The sequence below is a fragment of the Podarcis vaucheri genome (assembly GCF_965113315.1).
Source record: "Podarcis vaucheri genome assembly, chromosome: 14".
Lineage (NCBI taxonomy): Eukaryota > Metazoa > Chordata > Lepidosauria > Squamata > Lacertidae > Podarcis > Podarcis vaucheri.
The window spans coordinates 8230511-8256492 of record NC_138752.1 but is presented as its reverse complement, the minus strand read 5'-3'; the positions used below and the strand labels follow the sequence as shown (position 1 = coordinate 8256492).

General features: G+C 46.2%; 1 protein-coding gene across 10 annotated transcripts in view; it reads left to right on the top strand.

The window, feature by feature from the left end:
- CELF6 (CUGBP Elav-like family member 6) overlaps positions 1 to 25982 on the top strand; it is a 181614-nt gene that overhangs the window by 143861 nt on the left and 11771 nt on the right. For 4 of the 10 annotated variants that reach the window (XR_014213415.1, XM_082198595.1, XM_082198603.1 and 1 more), the window contains 8 exons: positions 377 to 505; positions 3550 to 3629; positions 9963 to 10106; positions 13079 to 13223; positions 14036 to 14185; positions 15839 to 15901; positions 19246 to 19326; positions 22587 to 22730. Coding sequence is in view for 9 of the 10 variants with exons in the window: in XM_082198595.1 (XP_082054721.1) it covers positions 377 to 505; positions 3550 to 3629; positions 9963 to 10106; positions 13079 to 13223; positions 14036 to 14185; positions 15839 to 15901; positions 19246 to 19326; positions 22587 to 22730 (936 nt within the window). In the remaining variant the exon portion in view is untranslated. The remainder of the gene's footprint in view (positions 1 to 376; positions 506 to 3549; positions 3630 to 9962; positions 10107 to 13078; positions 13224 to 14035; positions 14186 to 15838; positions 15902 to 19245; positions 19327 to 22586; positions 22731 to 25982) is intronic. The other 6 variants (XM_082198597.1, XM_082198596.1, XM_082198602.1 and 3 more) reach the window with 4 other exon arrangements.

Below are 25982 nucleotides of genomic sequence, written 5' to 3'. Positions count from 1 at the left end.
GCCCCTCCCATCCCTTCTTTGTCTCAGACACCCCACCCCCATGACACCTCTTTGGGACTCGTGACAAATTCACAATGCTTGCAGGCTGAGAACAGGTTGCTAGGCTTGGTGGGTCAGGGTTGTTCTTATGTCCTGATGTACTCAGAAATACATCCCATTGAGTTCAATGCAAGTAAGTATGATTCAGAACAGCAGCCCAGACACAAAGGCCATTCGCCCGTCCGGCAAGCCCCTGCAAAGGTTCATAGTTGTCGTCCAAAGCCCTGGCCTGGACCAGCCGCCAAGTCAATAAGGCCCCACCTGTGCTCCCGTTCTGCCCTACTAATCACGTGTGGCTTTGCGTGGCTCTTGCTAATGAGGAGTGGTTTGTTTTTAGAAGACAGGAAGCTTTTTGTGGGCATGCTGGGGAAGCAGCAGAGTGAGGATGACGTCCGGCGACTCTTTGAGCCCTTTGGCCAGATCGAAGAATGCACGATCCTCAGAGGCCCCGATGGAGCCAGTAAAGGTGAGGAACAAGAAGCGGCGGAGAATGACATCGGCAACACCAGAAAGGGGTGACGCAGCTTGCTTTTTCCTCCTATGGGGAAGGGCCACAGCTCAATAGTAGAGCATCTGTGCTCTGCAGGCAGACGTTCCCAGGTTCAATCCCTGCCGGCATCTGCAGGTGAAGTCTGAAATCCTGTAGAACGTCTGCCAGTCAGTGCAGTCAAAACTAAGCTAAATGGACCAGTATGAGGTACAACCTTGTAAAAGGGAATGGGAGGAGTTATTCAGGGCTGAGGTCAAGATCCTCCCTGCAATGTCTGCCATGCAAGCGTATCTCGGCCAGCTATTATTTTGCACAGGAGAAGCCAGAATATAAATAATAATATAGAGGGGTGGCCGAAAGAAGTGGGTCCGAACCCTGGGATCTACCTGTTCCAATCTGGGTCTGGACTTGCCTTTTGCTTCAGCACATATTCCCTATGCAATAATAATAATAATAATAATAATAATAATAATAATAATAATAATAATAATAATAATATATTTGTACCCCACACATCTGGCTGAGTTTCCCCAGCCACTCTGGGCGGCTTCCAACAAAGATTAAAAATACATTCAAATGTCACACATTAAAAACTTCCCTGATGTCTTCTAAATGTCAGGTAGTTGTTTATCTCTTTGACATCTGATGGGAGGGCATTCTACAGGGCAGGCACCACTACCGAGAAGGCCCTCTGCCTGGTTCCCTGTAACTTGGCTTCTCGCAATGAGGGAACTGCCAGAAAGCCCTCGGCGCTGGACCTCAGTGTCCGGGCAGAACAATGGGGGTGGAGACGCTCCTTCAGGTATACTGGGCTGAGGCCATTTAGGGCTTTAAAGGTCAACACCAACAATTTGAATTGTGCTTGGAAACATACTGGGAGCCAATGTAGGTCTTTCAGGACCGGTGTTATGTGGTCTCGGCGGCCGCCCCCAGTCACCAGAATAGCTGCTACTTTCCCATTGCCTGATACTTGCTAGTAATATGCTCCAATCCTTCTGAGCACCTACAGTATTATTATTATTATTATTATTATTATTATTATTATTATTATTATTCCTCCCTTTATCATAAGAATGCAGGGTGGTTCACAGAATAAGATGCAGGATAAAACAAGTAAATAATTAAAACTAAACAGCAAAACAATACCCCTACTTCCCAGAGATACTTTTAAAAGGCTGTGGAATATTAATAAGTCAAAGGCCTGGTTGAAGAGGAATGTTTTTGCCTGCTGCCTAAAAACATATAATGAAGGCACCAGGTGAACATTCCAGGGAAAAACATTCCACAAATGGGGAGCCAACGCAGAAAAGGCCCTTATTCTCGTGTTGCCAGCCTCTGGACCTCACGTGGAGGAGGCACACGAAAAAGAGCCTCAGAGGAAGATCACAGGGTCTGGGCAGGTTCATAGGGAGAGAGGCAGTCCTTGAGGTATTGCAGTCCTTTACACTGGTTTTGACATTTATTGTCAGGTGTTTAAACCAATTTTAACATTGCATTTTCACTTTGTGGGACCTACAGTGAAGGGTGGGTCTGAAATTATGATGATGATGATGATGATGATGATGATGATGATGATGAAAACCCACTGATTTAAAGGTTGCAGTCCTATGCACATTCACCTGGACTAAGCCCAACCAGGCGTAGTGAACTTTATTTCTGAGCAAACAGGCACCTCACAAAGTGCAAAAACAAAACACATGATCTGTGTTGTCTGTTGTGAATGCCCACTTTGAATTGGTTTTCATATATTGTGGTTCGAGGACCCGACCCCCGCGAAGTGAAATGAAGACACAAGTACACGTGATATAAGGTTGATGGGCTAGAAAAGGCCACAACTTTATTGATTTATTGATTACAGCAATGAAAAGGTATTGGTTTAGGCATTGGATGGAAACAAGTGGGTTTATTCACCAGTAGGTGGAGCCTGTTGATGCTAATCCAACTATAGGCTCACCCCTGCTGTCGCCGAGGGTCGTGCCATGGCCTCCCGCCAAGCAGGCATCGGACGGAATACACGACCCCCAGATTCCTTTAACGGAATACCCCTAAAAATTGAAGGCATAGGCGATGGCCACACCTAGCACTTCGACACACCACAACACATTATTCCAATGCCTAACCTACCCACCAATACCACAAAAGTTGTGACGATTGCTACGAGGTAGGCGAAAAAACCAAAAAGCCTAATGCCAAATGGAAAAACTCCTACCAGGCCCCCCGGGCAACCAGGGCGACCAACCTAAGGTCCATAGCAAGGCCAATGACCTAAGCCCTAACTAAAAGGGAGTGGAGGGTGGGTGACTCGCGACGGGGCAACGACAAGGAATGAGGCCAGGGAGAGGCTGGCACTGCAGCAAAAGGGTGCTGAACACGCCCCCTCTGCGGCACCTGGTTGGGTGGCCACTGGGGGGGGGCATGAGCGCCAGCCAGGTGAGCTGGAGGCAGGGGGCCATGCCCCCTGCTGGGCGGTGCTCAGGCTCCCAACCACAACCACTCCCCTCTCTTTCAGGGAGGAGAGTCTTTATGGATATTGCTGTTGAATTGCCTCTTGTTTTACACTTTTGTACATTTTAATTTCTGAGAGTCACACTGAATCCTTTTATTGGGGGGGGGAAGCATCGGCCCAAAATTTAATGATTTGAAACATAACCTTTTGCAACCCTGAAACACACACAGGAAGAAGCAGCCTCTCCCCCTGTTTATTATGGGCAAATCTGGCCACTTAGGCAGGCGCACGCCATTCTCAAGTGACGGCGCTATGCTTGTCTTTTGCTAGTGGAACATGGGATGCTGTTCAACCCACGTTAACCAAAAGCAAACTGTGACCTGACCCTGCAATAGCGGGCATGCATTGCCTTACAGCGGGGAGAAAGAATCCTAGATGAGCCAGACTTCAGGCTACCGCTTGCATTTCCCCACCTTGACTGGCTTTGCCAATATGGAGATCCACTCTGGGTTTAGTTTTGGGTTTTTTTTGGATATGCCTCTGAGCTGACCATTGATCCTTTCTTTCCTCTTAGGATGTGCCTTTGTCAAATACGGGAGTCATGCAGAGGCGCAAGCTGCTATCAGTAGTCTCCACGGCAGTCAGACCATGCCGGTAAGTGCTGGCCAAATGGCCGAATCAGTGGGTTAGAGCGTGGTGCTGATAATTTGTTGGTTTTTTGGTTTTTTGTAGTGTTGTGTTCAATTTGTTGGAAAATTAATAAATATTATTATAAAAAAAAGATAATGCCAGGGTTGCAGGTTTGGGACAGCTGGATATTCCTGCACTGCAGGGGGTTGGACTGGACGGCCCTCAGTGCCCCTTCCAATTCTATGAGTCTATGATGGGGGATTGGTTTAGGTGTTCCCTGTGCTCAGCCAGAGGGCTTTGCAAAAGACATCCACACCTTTGCCCTTGTTCTTAAACTTCTACTCCTGTGGTGTCTTGCGTGGGAAGAAGTTTGCTGAAGTTTCTCTTCACCATAAAGCATCTGAGATAGTGGCAGGGAATCCAAAGGCATTGCTGAGGATACACCATATATTTAAACCACATGGTTCCTCAAAAAAGGAGATACCTGGGAACTGTCGTTTGTTAAGGGTGCTTGGGATTTGAGCTCTCAGAGAGGTAAACTTCAGTTCTTTAAATGTTTTGTGGTTTGTGCACAGTCATCGAGAGAACATATTAGAAATATTTGAGGCATTTAACTTTGTGTATTTTGATACAAAATGACCAGACCCAAATATCCTGGATTAATTTGTAGAGTGGAACTTAGTTACTTGCAGGCTTTTGTGCTTCCTTGATGCAGTTTGACAGATGATAGATGGATGGATAGATAGATAGATAGATAGATAGATAGATAGATAGATAGTTCAGAAATTTTGAGAGGAAATATATATTTTATGAGAAAAATACATTGAAATGCACATGCAAGTTTTACTTAAATCTTCATTTTCACGCAGATACTGGGGGGGGGGGGCAGTTGCAGATTAATGCAGAAACGGGATGGCTCCATGAATGAACACATGCAAAAGTGACATAGGCTGAACATCACCTGATGTGCCCAGAATGACTGCAGCTCCTATCTTTCCTGAGCATTGGCACTGCTGGCTGAGGCTGATGGGTGCTGGAATCCAGCAACATCTGGAAGGCCATAGGGTCTCCTGCATTGGGACCAGCCAATATCAACCCAGATAGCCTCACTGTGGCTATCTGGATCTAGCCATTGTACACCCTGCCCTTCAACTTCAGCAGCCCTTCCCTTCCTGCCTGCTGTGGGACGAAAGCTAAAGCATCCTCATGAGCACAGCTGCAAGAGGAGGATGGTAGATGAAGGAACTAGCAAAGTGGGAGAGAGCAAGCACAGCGATCCTTAACTGCTCTGCACCGTTTGGTTGTAGAGGTTGGCACTTGGCGACCCTGTCAATTCCACAATACCAAAGAGGAGGACAGTGCCTAAAAGGTCCATCAGGAAGCAGGGAATATTCACATGGCAGTGGAGTCTGGCTCATTTGGGGGAATTGGGGCACTGCCCCACCAGCCTAAGACCCTGGAGCGAGGACCCCGAAGTAGACCAGCCTTCTCCAACCTTGTGCCTTCCAGATGTTTTGAATTTCAGCGCCCATTAGCCCCAGCCAGCAGGGCTAATGGTGACGGATGGTGATGACTGTCATCCAAAATGTCTGGAGAGGGAAGGCTGGAGTCTGCAGTACTAAGCTAGATGCACCACAATTTGACTTATGGTGGGGAAGTTTTGTACGCCCTGCAGATAGAGAAGAAAAACAGAGGTGGCCAGCTAACCGCTTGGAAGCTATATTGAAATTGACATATAAGCAGTGCTAGGCTCTTTCCCAGGCTGCTCTCAAGGAACCAGAAGCCTTTGTCATTGGCCCTGTCCCTGTGTTTTCAATCACAGCTTAACACGCAGCAATTAAGCAGCTGGAATTCCTTCCCACTCCCCTTTAACTCATCATCTCAGCTCACCCACCTCTGCAGAGCATAAAAAATACATCTATTACCCATTTATTATTGTGTTTTTATTCCACTCTTCCTCCAAGGAGCTCATGGCACAAGGGTTGTACTGAACAAAGTTATATTAGAGGTTACCATCCACACACTTTTGCTGTGCAGATACCGGACCTCTTTTAAACTGTTTTAGCAGAGTTTATCTTCTTTCTCTCTCACACGGAACAATGACGAAGTTTTTTAAAAGATGACCTACCAAACTGTGAAATCTCGGTCAAAATATTTTATTCCCAGACCGGTTACATGCATTAAGGTTGCAAAGGAAATCTTACGTTGTAAACCACAGCAATGGTCCTCCAACAGACTTCATAGGCAACACTCTACTGACATATATTTGCTATCAGGTATCTGCAAACATGAAGCGGGAGTGGTCTTTTTATTAGCACTTGCAGCTGACACTAATTAAGATCAAAGTGCCACTCCCAAATTTAAGGGAAAAGCTCTGGAACCTTCTAGAAACTTTTGTTTCTTTGCAGAAGAATTCCCTTACACCCCCTCTCAGCCTCACAGAAACAAAACATTATTATGAACATATACAAAGTATTCGCGCACCATGCAACACAATTCCCAACTTCTCAACTAGTTGTGCATGTCTTTCAAACATAAGCAATTTTGTAAATACATCTGCCACATTTTGCCTGCTTTCACAATATTGTAGCTTTTTCAGATTTTGCTTCACAATTTCTTTTACATTTTGATATTTAATCTCTACATGTTTTGTTCTACCTTTAAACAGTTCAAACTCCACCATTGCAATGACTGCCTGATTATCCTCCCGTACTTGTACTGGATAATTACGTTTTACACCTAAGTCATTGAGAATCTGTACATAGTACTTCAATTCATTACATAAGTCTGATAGAGCACTGTATTCAGCTTCCGTGGAGGAAGTGGCTACAATCCCTTGTTTCCTGGACTTCCATCCCACCAAAGAATTACTAAACTGAAGCACCATCCCAGACACTGATTTTCTGTCTGGTAGATTTGCCCAACCACTATCAATGAATGAACTTCTGATCCTGAAGGTGATAATTTTAAACAATAGTCAAGTGTATTTTGTAAACGAAAAATGCATTTTAGTCCTTTCCATGTATTTTCAGTAGGATTACTTACAAGTCTACTCAGAATTCCAACAGAATAACAAATCTGATCTGCTCCATTGTGAAATATACAATAAACTTCCAATAACAGAATGATATGATTCTGGATTCACAGGCTCTGAACTATCCCCTTCGTTTTTGAAAAAAACTATTTCCATTGAGATTTTCACACCTTTACAATTCTGCATGTTGTTCCTTTCCTCTGGAACCTTCTAGAAACATTTACTTGTTTCTTTGCAGAGTGATTCCCTAACAATTTGTCCCCTTCCTACAAGGAATTCTGCTTGCTCAATAGAACTTTCCCTCCTTTTCCTTGCCCTGTGCCCCTGCTCAGAGGGGGGCGGGGTTGCAAGAAAACCCAGACAAGGTGGGGGGCACATGGAGGAAGGAGAGGGAAGGGGAGTTCATTTGCACGAGGCAAGCAGATAAACTTTGCATGAACAGGGTGACTAGTTGAAATTTGCTGTTCTCTGTCATCTCCATTTTATCCTCACAGCTGCCCCAATGAGATAGGTTGGATGAAAAGATTTCAGTTGACAGTAAGTTTTAAAGAGGGTTTTGGTCCTGAGGACCAGTCAGAGAGACCCGAAGAACTGCATTTGGCCCCCAGGGACTGAGGTTCCACACCTCAAGCAGTAAAGCAATCTCTCAGAGACAGTGCCTTATGAAAATACCATTTTCTTTCCTTAAAAACAAAACTAGAAAAGCAATCTCAGGAGCCGCTCACAGCCGTATAGGAAAGGGTAGCCCCACAGAGCAGGCCCCCACCCCTCACAAGACAGTGTTTTTCTCCTTAATCCAATCACCGGCTAATTTATCCTCTCTTTGATTGGATCAGAATCTCGGGGATCAAATCACTTGTTGTAAAAATAACGCAGGGCCCATCGTTTATTCTGATCAGCAGCTGTGCTCTCTAGGCAGGTGTTAGGAGGTAATTCAATCACTGGCTTGAGAAAACTGCCATTTAATTAACAATGAAGGTCACAGTTCTAAATGAAGGCGAAAGAAAGGGGAAAGAGCCCAGGGAACCGGCCGTGATTATAAAAGAGGTCTGCATTGATCAGAGATTGCTGCTGGCAGGGAAGCTGTGCTGAAGATGAACTCTGATCTGGTGTGGTTGGTTGGAACAGCAGCAGCCTTTAGAGGGGGGGCGCTCACGCACGCACAATGGTACGTGCTAATCACAATTATCTCACTCTATTGAAATCAAAGAGATGGGATAAATACTCAGAGGAGCAAAGGAGATGCTTGGCTGTTTCTGAATCTCCTCACATCCCGCTAAGGTGACTGAGGTTAAAGAAATACATTTTCAGGGGTTCAAAGTCCAAGTGCCTTATCCGTCCCTCCTCAAAAACTTTTTTTCCAGAAGGACTTCTTCACCTACATCATACATTTAAAGAACTCTTATACCACTTTAACGGTCATGGCTTCCCCTGCACACAAAGAATCCTGAGAACTGTAGTTTGTTGTGTGGAGGAAATCATAGCACTGCCAGGCATCCCCTCCTAACAGTCAGCACCCATAACAAAGTACCAAGGGGGCCAGCGTTGTTTGTCCATGAGCACAAGAGCTCTTGTGCTAGCGGATGTCAGACTTTAAAGGTTGTTCAATGAAGGAATCCAGTGCAATTGCACTAGAGGAAGCTTATTGCACAGGAGCTTCTTGGGAAATCTGTTGCAGAAAATCTTTGGTAATGTTTTCCCTTGCACTATGATTCCCCACAGCACAACAAATATATCACTGCATTGGATACAACCCGTGCTGGATTTCAATGAATTGTTTGTGCACTGTCCTGGGAAACTTCAAGTTGAAGGATGGCTTACCAACAGAATAAATTACAATACAGAGGATGCTGTTTTAAAAGTGGACCCATATTTGTGAACATTCGTTGATCACCATCGTATTTGTAGAAGTACCAATAACTCTTTAAAAATTAAAAATAAACCAGAACAGCTAAATGAGAAGTGAGAACGCTCAATGGCCAGGAATATCAAAAAAAGAAAAATACAAAACTAAGAGGGAGGCATGGAGAATAGAGTGCTCGGCTGGAGGAGGAGGCCAGCATAAATGCCTTGCCTGCCTGGAACATGAAAATACTCAAACGTTGCAACATTTTGTTGCAGGTTCTGCTTATGAATCAGCTGGTTTTAATTTTGCCACCTTGGCCATGCATCTAGGCTGACTGGTTGCAAAAGAGGAGAGAGTTTCTGTTGTGGGAGGATTTTGGTAGATGAAAGAGGTCAGACAGACAGTGCTTTCTTTTTAGGAAAAATGGTTCTGGTACTCACCATGGTTGTCACAGTAAGTGCCACACTTTTAATGTGGCAGGGTGGGGTGGGGGTGGAGCTGCTAGTACTGTGTACTCTTGAGTACCCCCAGAAAAAAGCACTGCATACAGAGGTTTTACTTTATCCAGTTTGCCTGAGCCCAGAAGTAAATGGAAGCTTATTTGCTTGTTGTGTCCTTTTATTTACAAATGTCTTTCTAATTTATTTAAACCCTAATTTTGTAGATGGTTGACTGGTGACCATGGCCGGGGTAGTGGGAGCGGGACCAGGGGCATGGGCAGGGAGCTCAGGAGGCCGGGTCAAAATCTCCTGAGAGCCAGTACCATGTAGTGGCTAATGTGTTGAACTTCCACCTGAAGTGATGCTGGGCCAATCACTCTCAGCCTAACCCATCTCATAGGGCTGTTGTGAAGATCAAAGGACGATTGGCCATGTATGCCCCCCCCCCCCGAATCCTGAAGGGCAGGAGAAAATAACACCACTGTGGTTTTCAAATATTGGCAGGTATGCTTGTAAACCAGTGTCCTTCCAGGTGCTCTTGGGCTCCAGCTCCCATCATCCACAAACCCAGCTTGGCCAATGGGCCAAGGGTTGGAGGATGTAGTCCAAGACAACCATCTTGCTACATGCAAGTGCCAGGATGGCTCAGTCGGAAGAACATGAGACTCTTAATATCTGGGTCATGGGTTTGAGCCCCATGCTGAGCAAAAGGATTCCTGCATTGCAGGGGGTTGGACTTGTTGACCCTCATGGTCCCAGCTCTGCAAGTCTATGCTTCAGTTTCTCAAAGGATCCACTCAAACAACTTTTTCAGCACACCTGTTTGGCTAGCCTAACGCCTGCCTGTGTCTCTCTAGCAGAAATGATGTGCCCTAGTTGTTATCCTTATGCCATCATCCGTATTGCTTGTCCTTGCTGGAGGGGTGGGGGGGGGATGTGAATTATGTGCCAGCTGCCACCGCTTCATACAGGAGCAATGGATACACTCTGCCCCACTCTCTCTGTTTGTGCCTCTGTTTCTCTGTCCACTCTGCTAGGGAGCATCGTCCAGCCTGGTGGTGAAGTTTGCTGACACAGACAAGGAGAGGACCCTTCGGCGGATGCATCAGATGGCAGGACAGCTGGGGATCTTCAATCCAATGACGATCCAGTTTGGAGCCTACGGGGCATATACGCAAGCGGTAGGAGATGCTGCAATCTGCTGCCAGCCCTATAAGGTGGACGCATTTAGAACTGGACAAGCCAGAGGGGGCTAGCTTAGCTGTAGGTGGGCAGTGAACTCACACTGGATGGCAGAGACAGCTTCCAAGGACGACAGCTGGTGCTCCTGCTATGCTTTGTACCACAATTCCTATCAGCCCCAGCCAAGGTGGATGATGGAAGTTGTTCTCCAAAAAATCTGGAGGTCGCCTTCTTGGGAAAGCAGGTTTTGCATTAACTGGGAAGACAAGTCAAGAGGTCTGGTGGACCCAGGTAGCTTGTTGACTCCTGTGTAAGCTGAAAGATTAGCTGGGAGCTGAACAGAGTAGGAGTGTCAACAGTGGAGAGAGATCACCAAAGGAAAAGGCCTTGCAAGCTCTAAGAGCCCAGAACAGAGGTTTGGAGACGAAGAAGAAGAAGAAGAAGAGTTTGGATTTGATATCCCGCTCTATCACTACCTGAAGGAGTCTCAAAGTGGCTAACATTCACTTTTCCCTTCCTCCCCCACAACAAACACTCTGTGAGGTGAGTGGGGCTGAGAGACTTCACAGAAGTGTGACTGGCCCAAGGTCACCCAGCAGCTGCATGTGGAGGAGCGGGGACACGAACCCGGTTTCCCAGATTACATGACTACCGCTCTTAACCACTACACCACACTGGAGGTGGAAGATATGGATGAAGTGTCAACCTCTGGAGGAAATGCTGCTGCTCTTTGTCCTGATAGCTGTTCCAAAGGAAACTGCTGCCAGATAGCAAAGAGAAGTAGGCAGAAGGCTGCAGTGTCAGAGGCAAACATCACAGTCCTCCTTTATACAGTGTTTAGCCAAGCGACGTGATTAGCTCCAATAACATGTAGCCACCAAGTTGGAATGGCTTTAAAAGAGGGTTAGATAAATCAATGAATCAATGATAAGGCTATTAGCCAGAATACATACATACTACCTCCTCTGAATATCACTTCCTGGGAAGCCCAAGTGGAGAGAGCATTTCCCATAGGCATCTGGTTGGCTGCTGTGAGAACAAGATACTGGACTAGTTGGGGCATTTGCCCTGATTCAGCTGCAGGACTCTTCCAATCAGTCTAGAGCAGATAGACAGGGGTCTGATGATGAGATCTAAGGCAGGCTGGTGTTCCTGTTATAGAGCAGGCAGGCAAGTGGCCACATAGCTCGGCTTGCACCTTCTCTCACTCAGGCGCAGGTGGAACAGAGGACACAGGGCTTGCAGCTTTCCTTGCTGTGCAGAAGAGTTTGTCAGGCAAGCTGAAATCTGCCGTTCTGCACAAGTGGTGAAGGTGCTGAAACCCGGTGCTTTTCCCTATTACTTAGACTAAGGAACCATGCCTGAAACAATATTATATTACAGTGGTACCTCGGGTTAAGTACTTAATTCATTCCGGAGGTCCGTTCTTAACCTGAAACTGTTCTTAACCTGAAGCACCACTTTAGCTAATGAGGCCTCCCACTGCCATCGCACCGCCAGAACACCATTTCTGTTCTCATCCTGAAGCAAAGTTCTTAACCTGAAGCACTATTTCTGAGTTAGCGGAGTCTGTAACCTGAAGCGTATGTAACCCAAGGTACCACATTATATTATTATTATTATTATTATTATTATTATTATTATTATTATTATTATTATTACAATTCAAATACCACCCTTCATCTGAGGACCATAGAGCAGTTTACAGTATCAAAAGACATAATATAATAACAAACAAAACAACAGACTGTGTCCCCCATCACAAATTGGCCACAAATTTTTTAACCAGACAAATATCTGGTTATAGAGGCCTGAAGATATGTAATAGAGACGCCAGGTGAGCCTCTCTGGGGAGAGCATTCCACAAGTGGGGGGCCACTGCAGAAAAGGCCTGATCTTGTGTTGCCATCCGCTGGATCTCTCATGGAGGAGGCACACGAAGAAGGGCCTCAGAGGATAATCACAGGGTCTGGGCAGGTTCATATGGAGAAAGACAGTCCTTGAGGTATTGCAGTCCTGAACCATTTAGGGCAGCCTTTCTGTGGGTCCCCAGATGTTGTTGAACTACAACTCCCATCATCCCTGGCTAGCAAGGCCAGAGCTCGGGTGATGGGAGTTGTAGTCCAACAACATCTGGGGACCCATAGGTTGAGAACCGCTGATTTAAGGCATTATAGGGCAACATCAGCACTTTGAATTTGACCCACCCAGAAACTAACTAGCAGTCAGTGCAGTCTGCCAAGGATTGGCATTATATGATCAAGCTGTTTTGCTTCAGTAAGCAACCTGGTGGCTGGATTCTGCACCAGCGAAAGTTTCCAGTCCGTCATCAGAGGCAGCTGCATGTATAATGTGTTGCAGTAATCTAGCCTGGAGGTTAGGGCAAGCCAGGCCTCTGTTGGTCCCTGGACTGAAACAACTACAGCACCATCTCTGGCCATTCCATGGGCAGCATAGCAGAATAGCAGGTGTCCGATTGGAAGATCCTTTTGCCTGAGAGCTGCCTCGGTGGTGCCTCAGGGAAATAAGGTGCCCGGGTCCTATTGCCAGCCTTCTCTAACATGGTATCCTCCAGATGTTTCCAACACCAACTTCCCTCATCGTTGATGGTTGGCTGTGCTGTCGGGGGCTGGTGGGACTTGTAGTCCTGCAACACCTGGAGAACATCAATTTGGGGAAAGCTGTTGTACACAATACTGTTAGACACACTACTCAGCATAAGACATCTTCCTACATTCCTGCCATGCCCAGTGTCAACAGCTGGAAAAGGCTCTTGGGTAACAAAGGCAAAACTAACTTGCACCTTCTTGTTTCTCCCCTTCTTCCTCCTCCTCCTCCTCTGTGTCCTCTGCTTCCTGTTCTTGGTTGTTCCTTCTCCTTCTCTCTCTTCCCCGCCTCCACTGCTGCCCCTCTTGCTTCCTCCGTTTCTTTTCCTTCTCTCTGCCCCCATGCCTATCTTTCTTTCCTTAAGATAATGCAGCAGCAGGCAGCTCTGATGGCTGCAGCACAAGGAACTTGCCTCAACCCCATGGCGGCTATTGCAGCGGCACAGATGCAACAGATGGCGGCGTTTAATGTCAGCGGGTTGGTTGCTGCTCCCATGACACCCTCATCAGGTATTTGCCACTAGGGATAGTAGAGAAATTCAGCTCAGTTCACATTCAAAGGCAGACATACAGAGCAGACAGTTTCCAAAGCAAAAATGTACCAAAACATGGTCAGAATTCAGAGCTCACACTTTTTCCAAATTTTGCAGTCCAGTTCTCCTGTAAAGTTACATGTACCGTAATACACATACTAGCCTAAAGTGTGCGTTCAAATATGCATTTTGGGACCAAACTGGCAATGACCAGGACTCATTTGCTCTTGATGACTGCAAAACAGCCCAGATGAAGAAGTGGATTGGTTTTTAACAGCTAACTTCACCCAACCAGATTCCTACCTGTTCCAGTCAGAGACCTCACCCATCCTCTGTGTTTGTTGTTGTTTAGTCATTTAGTCGTGTCTGACTCTTCATGACCCCCTGGACCAGAGCACGCCAGACACTCCTGTCTTCCACTGCCTCCCGCAGTTTGGTCAGACTCATGTTTGTAGCTTCGAGAACACTGTCCCACCATCTTCTCCTCTGTCATCCCCTTCTCCTTGTGCCCTCAATCTTTCCCAACATCAGGGTCTTTTCCACGGAGTCTTCTCTTCTCATGAGGTGGCCAAAGTATTGGAGCCTCAGCTTCACAATCTGTCCTTCCAGTGAGCACTCAGGGCTGATTTCCTTAAGAATGGATAGGTTTGATCTTCTTGCAGTCCATGGGACTCTCAAGAGTCTCCTCCAGCACCATAATTCAAAAGCATCAATGTGTTTGAGAAATAGCCAGCATCAAAGGCCATCTCTAATTTGTCTCTTTCTCCCCAACTTCTTGGTGGTCCATAGGTACAAGCACACCTCCAGGGATCAGCACAGCACCTGTTCCCAGCATAGCCACACCCATCGGGGTGAATGGATTCAGCCCTCTCCCACCACAGACCAATGGGCAGCCAGCATCAGAAACTATTTACACCAATGGAATCCATCCATACCCAGGTAAGATTTTTGGCCAAAAAAAAAATGGAGGCGGGAAATAATGGGTGTGCTGTTCAAACTCCCTACCATTTGGCTGCAAGAGGAAAACTAGTCCTTTGGGACCCCAGGAGGATTTAAATGCCCAGCTGGCGCAGTATAAAGAGCAAACAGGAAACTCAGCCCTGTCTCTCTATGTGCAACTATGCCCCTATGTTGATGCAGATGCACTTTGGGAGATTATGTATCATTTTTTAAAAGTGCCCTGCTCACTTCCTTAGTCCGGTCTTGTAACTAAGCTTGCAAAAGTTACTACCCTGACCTATTTTTGCTAACAGGCTAGTATCCTGTGTCCTATGCTGGTTGCCTTGGATGGGAAGCTTCCTCTTCCTCAGCTAGCATGAAAATGCAGGACACCAGCCTCTTAGAAGTCTAGTAAAAAAGAAAAAAGCTTTCTACAAAGCAGGCAGATGGAAGAGGAACAGAGCTGAGGGATAGGTTCTCTTTCTCTACAGCCAGCGGAGAAAAACCAAGAGGACTGATTGAGGAGGAATGGAGAGATCCTTCTGTCCTCAGCCTCTGCTTGCTCCCTTGATAGAATTCAATGCACTCACCTGCATGGGATTTCTGCTCACCTTTGGCTACCAAGCAGCGCACGGCTGCCTTGGTTCCTAAGCCAGTTTCACAGCTGGTGTCAGTCACAACTAGAGAATTTACACAGTCCAAGCCTCTGCTGCCTTTTTTTCAGGTATTTGCCTACCTGCACTGAATGGCTGTTGAACTAAAACTAATTTCCAGCAACCTTCTAACGATGCCATTGCCTTATTGCAGACTTTCCCAACCTGCTGCCCTCCAAATGTTGTTGGGCAACAATTCCCAGATAGCATGAGCAGTGGGGAGGAATGATGGGAGTTGTAGGCTAGCAACAGCTGGAGGGCACCAGCTTGGGAAAGGACTCCTTAGGGGATGAGATCTCAGGGAGCTGTGTTGCATCCACAACCTGCAAGTTCCCTCCATTGCTCACTCTGAGCTAGCTATGAGATCTTAGGGCTCATCCAGCTTGTCACGTGCCTAGAAAACACATGTCCAGGTCATTTTCCACTTGCCCTGTGCTTTCTAGGTACAGATCTCCAAGCCGTTTGCATTTTCTTTGCTCTGGAAAACCCACTCTTTAGTGCTAAATCAGAGCAAACGACAATCCCTGGAAAACCCTATTTGTTCCTAGTCAGCTCTAAACTGCAGGTTTCCCCAGGGGCAGGGGCAGCAAATGGAGGTGTGGGCAAGTCCTTAGAGTTCCTCTGTCCACAGAGAAGGGCAGCAGGCTTATTGCCATAGAGAAAATGTTTGCACTGGACCCAGCCTGTTGTTCTCAGATATGTGGCCATTAACGGTAACAAATAGGGCAAAAGTTAAAGGATCCAAGAGGTCCAGGAGGATGAGGAGCTGGATCAAAGAACCAGAGTCGTGTCATGCAGTTTGTGTAGTTTGCTCTCAAGTAGTTTGTGGCACATGTAGCTAGACTCTGAGGCGCGACAGAGGAAGAGGAACGTAATGGGAAGCCAAGGAGATATCTCGAGTGGTTTGCTGCCTGCCCCAGTGATTGTGCTGCTCTGAAAGCTGTTCTCCTTTAGTTGCACTTGCTTACTCTCTTCCTTCTTCCTTCTTTTCTCTTCCCAGCTCAAAGTCCCACTGTGGCAGACCCCCTCCAACAAGCCTACGCAGGCATGCAGCACTATGCAGGTCTCAAACATTGCTTTGCCTGTCCTCCTCGCCTCCCCTCTCTCTGTCTGCCTTTCCCTCTTTCCCTGCATCTTTCCATCTTTCCATGGCATCTTTGTGATAATGTTGAGCATGAGCAAAAGAGCCAGATGCAAGGAGGATGCTGTGGGGATAGGGATAAAATTTCTCCACTCCTCCTTAAGGAATCCTGGCTTCTCCATTCTGTGGCACACCTGAAGTAGGAGTGGGCAGCTTTGGGGGAACGTGTCTTATACTAGGAAGGAAAGGTGGTTCTTGGTGGAATATATCAGGGCCCAGCTGCTGCAGGTTTGGTGTCAAGAAACACGCCAAAGAAACTAGGAAGGGAGTGTTTGAGAACAAGCAAGCACAGGATGTCTTGCCCATGAGAGCGGCAGAATGTCAAGCCCCTACAGCAGAAAGAAAACTCCAGAAGCTGAAACGCAACGTACCATAATTTTCGCTGTATAAGACACACTTTTCCCCTCCTAAAAAGTAAGGGGCAATGTGTGTGCGTCTTATGGAGCGAATGCAGGCTGTGCAGCTAATCCAGAACAGTGAGAGGAATCACTGTGCAGCGCTCCCTCTTGCTGTTCTAGCTTCTGGCTTAGCCATGTGAAGCCTCTTCAGGGCATGGGAAGCCTTCATCCTACTGCCCCAAGGAGGCTTCGCGCGGCTATCCCAGAAGCCAGACCAGCGAGAGGGAACGCTGTGCAGCGCTCCCTCTCGCTGTTCTAGCTTCTGGCTTAGCCCCTCTGTCCCTTCCCCCACCTCCCGGAAAAGCTCCCAAGAGCCTTTCACGAGCCCCCGAGGAGAAAAAGCCTGCAAATGCCGCATACACATTCCACATGGCTCGTGAAAGGGAGTGCTGAGCAGAGCCTGGGATGCATACAGACTCTGCTCAGCACTCCCTTTAAAGAATATTTCTTTTCTTGCATTCGCCCTCTAAAAACTAGGTGCGTCTTATGGAGCGAAAAATATGGTATATGAAGCCCCAACATAGCCACAATTGAGGCAACAGTCTGTAGCAGTGGCCCATTATTTGTCCTAATGGTGACACGTGGTCCTTTTGTGCCCATGGATGGTACTGCTGGGCTAGTGAACTGCTAGTCTGATGAGTGGGTGAAATGAAGGGCAGGGCTTCTTTTCCTGTTATGTAGAAGAGGGCATATCAGCAAGAGCAGTGTGTGTTGACCCCTCAACCCAGCAGAATTTAGTCCCAGTCTGATGGATGGAACCAAAACAAGCTTCCCTTCAACTCTGTAGTCCCAGGACTACCGGGAGTTGGCAGCAGGCTTCCTGCAGCTGCTCTTTCTCTGTCCAAATGATGGCACCAAGTTGGTCTCCCACTTTGCCATGATTCTTTTCCTGGGACACAGAGAATGTGACCTCCCATTGGCACCTTAGCTCCCTGGTTGATGGATGGAGCCAAACTTTAGTGCTGTGCTGAAAGTTTCTTCTGCGTTTTCCCCTGACCATTTTCCATCAGATCATGGGAGAAGAAATGGCATTTGAACATTATCAAAGGAGAAGTACATTTTTGGTGACATTCACGTGCCTTTCTGCCCAGGCTTCCCACGACCTGTAAAATCAGACCCTCTTGTTGTTTGTTGTTTGTTTGACTTCCCTTAATTCTATTTTATATATGCTTTTATACTACTGTTTTACTGGTTCTATGTTGCATTTTTGTTTTTATGGTAATATTTATGGTTTTTAGGTTGTACACCACTTAGAGATTTTAAAAATACTAAGTAGTTTATAAACAGTTTTAAAGAAACAAAGACATTTGTAGTGTGCCAGGGTTTTGTTGTACCTGCCTTATTTACAAGGGAGTTGACGAGTGTTAGTGGCTGTTTATTCTTCATGGGTGCTCACACTTGGTGAGAACCCCCTTGATGTCCATAGGTGGGTTTTCCTGGAAGCATAAGAAACAAGAGAGTCTGTCTGCTGTTCTCCTGACAGATGTTCATTGTTAATTGTTCTTATGTGAGGTCTTTTTCTTAACCTTTTAAAGAAATCAATACAGAAAAAAATAAGTAAGTGGAAGGGATTCCCTTTTTCAGAAAATGAAATCACACCAGCCTCCACAGTGTCCTATGCTTCAGTCAAAACCCCGAAGAAGACATCAAGAGGCATCTCCTCCATGAAGACTTCTCAGGCCAGGAAGGACAGAGAGGTTGAAAAGTGCTGGAAAAGTTTTTAAAGGACAGAAAAACACCCACCACCCTCAGCTACCTTGCAATTATAAGGCAATCTCAACTTCACACACACCCAGATTCTAGACATTGCTACAAATGAGGCAAATGAACTAGAGGCCTCATTTTCAGAACCAAACCTTTGAGAAATGGAGAACAGATTCCACTTCTGCTTTCCTTCAACAATGCAGTCTCAGGGCAAGTGGCAGTTAGACCCCTTTTTTTCTGCCAGGGAAAGGTGAAAGCAATTATGCACTGCAAGCTGGAGGTCAGGCCTGGAAACGATACCTGAGAGACGGACTGACATGCCTAGTCAGCCACAAACCAGCAAGTCCCCTGCGCTGGCCAGTGATTAGTTTAAATGAGAATGCCAATTCAGGCAAACAGTATACACATCCCATTAGAAGGCATGTACAACCCTGCATGTCAGCCTGCATCTAAGGCTGGAACAATATGTTGGAACATGAAGAAACAGCTCATAGAATGTGAAGAAGAGAGAATGCTTGGGTGGACCTGCCAGAATCTCTACAGTCGTAATGCACTGGGGCACCCATGGTTCAGAGAAGAGGAAGTCAAAGCCAATGTTGCTGGACTTCCACTCCCATCGTCCCTGGCCATTGACTCTGTTGGCTGGGCCTGATGAGAGTTGGAGACCAATAGCATCTAGAGGACACCATTTTGGCTGCCCCTGCCATGCTTTGCATGTCTGAAATCCCATGATTAATCCCTGGCCTTTGCAACTCAACGCTCTCACGTAGCAGGGGACAGGAGAAACATCTACCTGACACCCAGGACAGCCACACTAGTGTAAGGTGGCTTAAATACGTTCATAATTTGGTGTGCCTAAAATGCTCTTTGTGCTAGGCTTCACGCAGCTCCAAAGGTTTCATTCAGACCTCCTGAACCACACAAGCGGTCTGTGTCATGTACTCTTTGGGACTGTTCCATGAGCACAAGCCAACTCGATTGTGGAGGCAGCAAAGCAATCTTTTTGTATGTAATCTGTGCATACATCTCTGGAATTGAGTCATGCTCAGGATCCACTGCTGAGCATCCCACTTTTGTCTCCCATTGGTTTTGCTTTACCATGCTTTTCTCAGCACCAGCAGGAGGCTCTGTTTGCCCTGACCATTCTGCTTTTGTGTGTTCCAGCAGCATACCCAGCCGCCTATGCACCAATCAGCCAGGCCTTCCCCCAGCAAGCTCCCATCATCCCCCAGCAGCAGAGAGAAGGTAAGATGGGTTGTGGGCATTTCAGAGAGCAGGGATTCCTGAAACGGCTGAGTCATACGGCTGGGGTCGATAATGAATTGCTTTGTGCATGACTGATATCAACATTGCTATCCAGGATGGGGTGGCCTAACACAAAATAAATAACCAAGATGAATAAATGTAAAATAAGTGGGGTTTTGTGTGTGTTTTTTAAAAAAGGTTTTCCCCCCTTCCGTAGAACAAACTATCCAATTTAAATGCAACTTTAAATGTGCAAAACACTAAAATAATAGCTGTAATGCTATTTGTGCTCATGTCCTGCTTCCCAGAGGCATCTGGTTGGGCACTCTGAGTACAAAATGCTGGATTAGATAGGACGGGGCAAGGAACAGGACCCAGCTGGCAGGCTGGATCTTGAGTCCCCCCATCCAGCATGAACCACTTTGGCAGGTGGGTGGAGCCACCTGCTTTTCAACCACCATGGCATCAGATAACTCAGCTTGGGAGCCCACAGTGAGTGAGTGAGTTCCTGGTTCTCTTCTGCCTTCTTTTGCAGTTCTTCTTGAACTCGACAGATTAAAACAGATATGACAGCTGAATACCTACCATATGAATGCAACTCACTCCCCAAAAGACTTGTGAACAGGAAACCTGACTATCCAGTGCTGTTCTTTTGGGATTTGATAGGGAGAAAGATGCATGCCTGACTAGTTCATATAATGCATTTGGATGCATGTTTGGATATAAAAAAAAGCCGTTTCTTGCAGTCCCCCTCTTCCTGGGATCTGTAATGTACAAACTGACAGCTACATAAATGGTGCCGGTGATGATTAGATGACAATATGCAAATATTGACAGAACGGCAGGTGGCTCGGATGATTAAATCAACATGTGGGTTGGTAGAAGGGTGGCAGAAATTCAGCAAAGAGAAGATAGAAACAAGGCTACAAAGAAGTGTGAATGAGGTGAACACAACAAAAAGTAAGATGGAGAGTTGAATTGGAAGGAGGCAACACCAGAGTTCTGAGTGTGAGGTGCTGATTGAGTCAGACCTCCTGGGGATGCGTTAATGAACAAAGGAACCTGGAGGATGGGCTCACAGTCCTTGACTCCGTGGTTCTCCATCACATCAGAAAGCAGAATGTTGATACCTTCTCCTATGAAATAAACTTAGGTTAGTTTTATTTATATTATGTTTTTCCATAGGGACACACAATAAACAAAACAAAGAGTTGCACTGGAAAAATTATGACAAAATGTGTCCATGCATTCAAAATAAAGCAGGGGTTAGGAACCTCTGACTGATGGGCTGGACTACAGGTCTCTCTTGGAAGGCTCTTCGGAATACACCCCTCGCCAACTCTCACAAAGCCCTTCTGCGTGGCTGGAATGTGTCCTTTAAATGTGGCAATGCTCCTTGCTTGCCTCCAGATGTTATGGACTGCAGCTCCTATCATCTTTGACCATTAACCATGCTGGAAAGAGTTGATGAGAGGTGTGGTCCACAACATCTGAAGGGTACCATTGTTGGCAACCCCTCAGTCAGGAGAAGAAATATACATCTCTGCATGTGCCTCCATAGCTGAATAAGTGTGAGGACAGAGGCCTAGATATGTTGAGAGGTATGTAGAAATACATTTCCTTGTTTCCCCTTAGTAGTAGATGGAATCAGAGCACTTCAGGCATCAGATTCTCCCACAGATGAGTCAGCACTATAGTTCTAAACCATGAGGGTGAGTGTGCAGATTACCGGAAGAAAGAGGTTGTAAGAGCAACTGTCTCTGTCTTCAGGTAATCCCATGTGGTCATCCTCCTGATCCCTGATGTGGTCTCTCTACTAGCAGGAGATCACCATGTCCCTGTGCAGTTTGTGGGTGTCAAGAAATGCTAGTGGGCAGCTTTCATAAAACTAGGGAGGTTTTACAAAATAAATGAGTGGGTAAGCAGCGGTGCATTTCTGCGTTAAGACAGGGGAACTGCAAGTTGCAGAATGTTAATTTGCTGGGCCGAGAAACTTTTGGTCTCGACTGCAATTGCTATCGATTGAGTGGTTCATTTCTATTTGCCCGAACAGTCATTTCTGTTGACTATGCTGCTTCCAGGTGTTCATCTGATTGATCAGTTGAGGCTCCTTCCCTTTGGCAGTAGGATTACTGGCTTCTTCTTCTTTTGCAGGTGTATTTGGCAATATACCACTGACACAATAATAGCACTTTGATGATGGACTGACACTGGGCTGTCCACACATCATTCAGCTTTATTAGTTGTTCTGCAAAGATTCACCAAAGTTGTTGAATTATTTCCATCTGGAGGGACAACACCAAAAACAACAAAAACAGGACAAAAAACAGCAACCCTACAACATCTGTGGTATAGGATGTTTTGACAGGAAACCATGGGGCCTGTACCTGTTGCAAAAGAAGCAGTATTACAACTCCCCAAAACTTTTACAGGCGCAAGTGGTGATTGTGTATAACTGCCCCCATAGCCATCATGAGCATGAATTCTGATGAATTCTTAATAGAGGACATCTGGAGGGGCCAGTGTAAAAGCCAGGAAGGAAAGGATACAGAAATTATCCCCTTATATCTTAAAGACTGACCCTGATGGTAATAACAAGACTCTTCCATGTGGAACTAAGGGTTCGTTCAACACTTCCACTTGTCCCATGCCTAGCCAGCACGAGGCTAAGACGTTTTCTCCTTCTCACATGCTTTCTAGGCCTAGGTCCAAACAATTTTGTCATTGTCCCACCACTTTCCGTAAAAACCCCGCTCTTTGGTGATAAATCAGAACAAACAGCGATCTGCAGAAAACCCAACTGCTGTCTGTTCCTGTTCAGTGCAAAACCACAGGTTTTACTGGGGGAAAGCAGTGGGGCAAACAGAAGTGTGGGTGAGCTGTTGGACTGCAGCTGAACTAGAAATTATTATTTGAGTAAGGACACTCTGTTATATAGCCATTCTGAGACCATGTTCTGACGCTCTGGGAAAGAACTCTCTGTATGACTGGGATTGAATTGATTTTAATATACACCTAGATATTTGCTCAAGATGTGTCATGATTCTTTTCAGCTTTATGTTCTAGCAAGCTGGTGGATATTAGGGGAAAAAACAATTGCAATGAACTGATTTTTAAAAAGACTTTTATCTGCTGAACTAGCAGATAAGCGAGCTGCAACAAGCAATGCATTGTGAGAAAGTAGCCAAACATGTTGCGCATGGCCTCTTTGCTGCTAACACGTCTTTTCCTTTGTGTGTACACCTTTGTCATTATCCCAGGTCCCGAAGGCTGTAACCTCTTCATTTATCACCTGCCCCAGGAGTTTGGGGATGCAGAACTTATGCAGATGTTCTTGCCTTTCGGCAACGTCATCTCTGCCAAAGTCTTTGTTGACCGTGCCACCAACCAAAGTAAATGCTTTGGTAAGTAGCTGGTGTGCTTCCTTTGAGATTCCAGGAACATAGGAAGTCATCCTATACTGTATCAGAACATCTGTCAGTCTTGCTCAGTATTGTCTGTGCTGTTTGGCAATGGCTCTCCAGGGTTATGGTCTCTCCCAGCCCTACCTTGAGCTGCCAGGGATTGAATCAGGGCCCTTTCACACATGCTCTGTCACTGAGCCACACAGTCCTTTTCCATTGTGTTGGTAGCTGCTGAAACATGTGTGTTCTTCCTGCACTTTGCACCACAAATAGATGGCAAGTAGGATTTTGCTATATAAGGAACTCTAGCTTCCAGGAGCCAACATGGAATTCTGCACATTTCAGAATAAGATGTGACAGAAGGGGAGAATAAGGAGGGATAAGGTTGACTATTGTCAGGCCTCAACAGGGGTCAGACTCCAGGCAGTGGAGTTCCAGAATCCTGGGCAGCTGTCATAAGTAGAGCTGAAGCAGATTCATGACCCAAAGGCAGCAATCAGGGAATGGGAACAGGAGGTCAGACGGGGTCTTCATACCTGAGACAAGTGGCTCAGACCAAGGAGCAAGCTCTGAAGTCAGGATTTTGGGAGGTGTGGTAGACAGGGTTCAGCCGTTGGGGGACAACTGATGGGAAAATGCTCAAGCAAACTTGTACCTGCTTTGGAAGGGAGGGTAACTGCAGAGAAGAAAGGCATTAGTAGGGTTTTTTTTAGCGTTCCTCAAGAATACTTGCAGGGGTGGAATTGTAATTGTGTATACTCAAGGAACACAACCCACCCCCCTCATAATTTCAAGGCAAGTTCAAGGAATTGTGCCCATCGCTAGTATTATAGGCAACATCCAATCATGAGGCTCACTCATATGGTTTGTTTCCACTCCAACATCTGGAGAAACTTCTCTGGTTGGTTCTTGTATATGCCACCACTGTAATGTAAAACCAGGCCACTTAGAAGCATTTTTTGGCAATTGCTACATTGCCCAACTGTAAAAAACTGGTCTTTGATAATGATACAGTAGCTTAGGAATGGGGCATTCCATCTTGGTTCACAAGGCTATCATGGGCTGTTTCATTCTTTTAGTGCCATATATTGAGCAGGGGTAGTCAACACAGTGCCCTCCAGATGTCAGGAAGCTGCCTTTTACAGAGTCAGACCATTGGTCCATCTAGCTCAGGGGTCAGCAATCTTTTTTAGCCATGGGCCAGTCCACCATCCCTCAGACCATGTGGTGGGCCAGACTATATATATATATATATTGGGGGGGGGGGTGAACAAATTCCTATGCCCCACAAATAACCCAGAGATGCAATTTAAATAAAAGCACACATTCTACTCATGTAAAAACATGCTGATTCCCAGACCATCTGTGGGCCGGATTGAGAAGGCGATTGGGCCGCATCCGGCCCCCGGGCCTTAGGTTGTCTACCCCTGATCTAGCTCAATATTATCTGGACTGACTGGCAGCAGCTCTCCAGAGTTTCTGGTGGGGGACATTCATGGGCCTAGCTAGAGATGCTGGGAATTGAACCTAGAACCTTTTGCATGCAAAGCAGATTTTCTTCCACTGAGCTATGGCTCCTTCCCATAAGCTGTGGCCTCAGCTCCTGTCTGCCCAAGTCAGTGTGGATGATAGTCAGGGATTATGAGAACTGTAGTCCAACCACATCCAGAGGGCACAGTGTCGGCTGCCCCTATGGAAATGTTACTTACATATTGTATCCAACTAAGTGCTACTCAGAGTAAACTCATTTAAATGAATGCTCCAAGCCTGTTAACTTCAGTGGGTCTACTCTGAGAAGGAGCGGCACTGGAAACAACCCTTATTTTCTTACATTATTAACGTGCCTTCCTTCCATCACAAAACCAATTGGTTTAGCTTCGTTTCAGCAAGGTGGTGGCCTCAAGCGCCTTCAGATCATTTCCTGGGACTGCATTAGGAACAATCAAAAGAGTTTCTATAAACACACTGAAAATATCCAGAAAGTGGAAAAAAAGTCCATTCGTTAGAGGAAAGAGTACTAGTAATCCACAGTACAATGAAAGCTAAATTGCTCAATGTCTACTTCACTTTGGCTTTCGCCAGTGAGATAAATTGTGACCAGATGATTAGTAGAATCGATATAAACAATGAGGGAGGGACAAAGGTTAGGATAGGCAAAGATCTGTTCAGAGAATATTTGACTATCTTAAATGATTAGAAGTCAGCAGGTCATGATGAATTGCGCCCTGGGATGCTGAAGGCATCTCCAAACCACAAAGCAATCATTTTTGAGAAATCATGCATGACAGGTGAGGTTCCAGTGGAATGGAAAAAGGCAAACATAATGCCCAACTTTAAAAGCAGGAATTTATAGGCCCATTAACTTAACTTCTCTCCCTGGGAAGTTACTAAACCAAATCATAAAGCAATTCATTTGTAAGGATCAAAAAGAAAATGGAGGGCCAAATTTACTAATATGCAGAGTAGGCACTAATCTAGGGCCTCAAATTAGCAGACCCCATACTAAAATGCAACGGAGGCGTTGCTTTGCAAGCATAATTTGCACCTCATGTTGCTGCAAATAAAGTCTGACCAATAATTTAACTTACAGCCACCAGCTTGGGAGTTTCGCAAGCCAAAGTTCATTGTCTAACGTAGCCTGAATATTTCTTAGCTGCAAGGCCCTGCACATGTGTGGCCAAATCCAGCACCAGCAGTTGTCATCATCCTACACCAGCACACCAGCAAGGTCCACCACTTATGCCTGTCCGCTACACACACACACACACACACACACAGAGAGAGAGAGAGAGAGAGAGAGAGAGAGAGAGCTTAGTTTGAGAACTACTCTTCTCATTTCCTGCAGTGTCACTGATGTAGCATCACTCCAATGCATTGTGGAAGGTTAAAATGAACCTCATACCCACCGAGGGCTGCCTGGTGCTCATCAAAGGCAGTGCTGATGCCTGCACCGCTGCCAGATTAAGCCTGCCAGTGGAGGGCCGCAGGTTGGGGGTGCCTGCTTTAAGGTCTTCCTCTGTAAAGGAGTGTCCTCCAGCAGGCACTTTGCCTCAAATCTGGAGCCAGCCTTGAATCTGGTACCTGGCCTCGCCCACACAGCTGATGTAATGGCACCATAGACTACAGTAGCCATTCCTCCAACCTCGTACTCTCCAGATGGTTTGACGTACAAGTTCCATCAGTCAGGGATGGGGAGAATTGCCGCCTAAAACGTATGAAAGACCACAGGTTGGGGGAAAGCAAACAGCAACA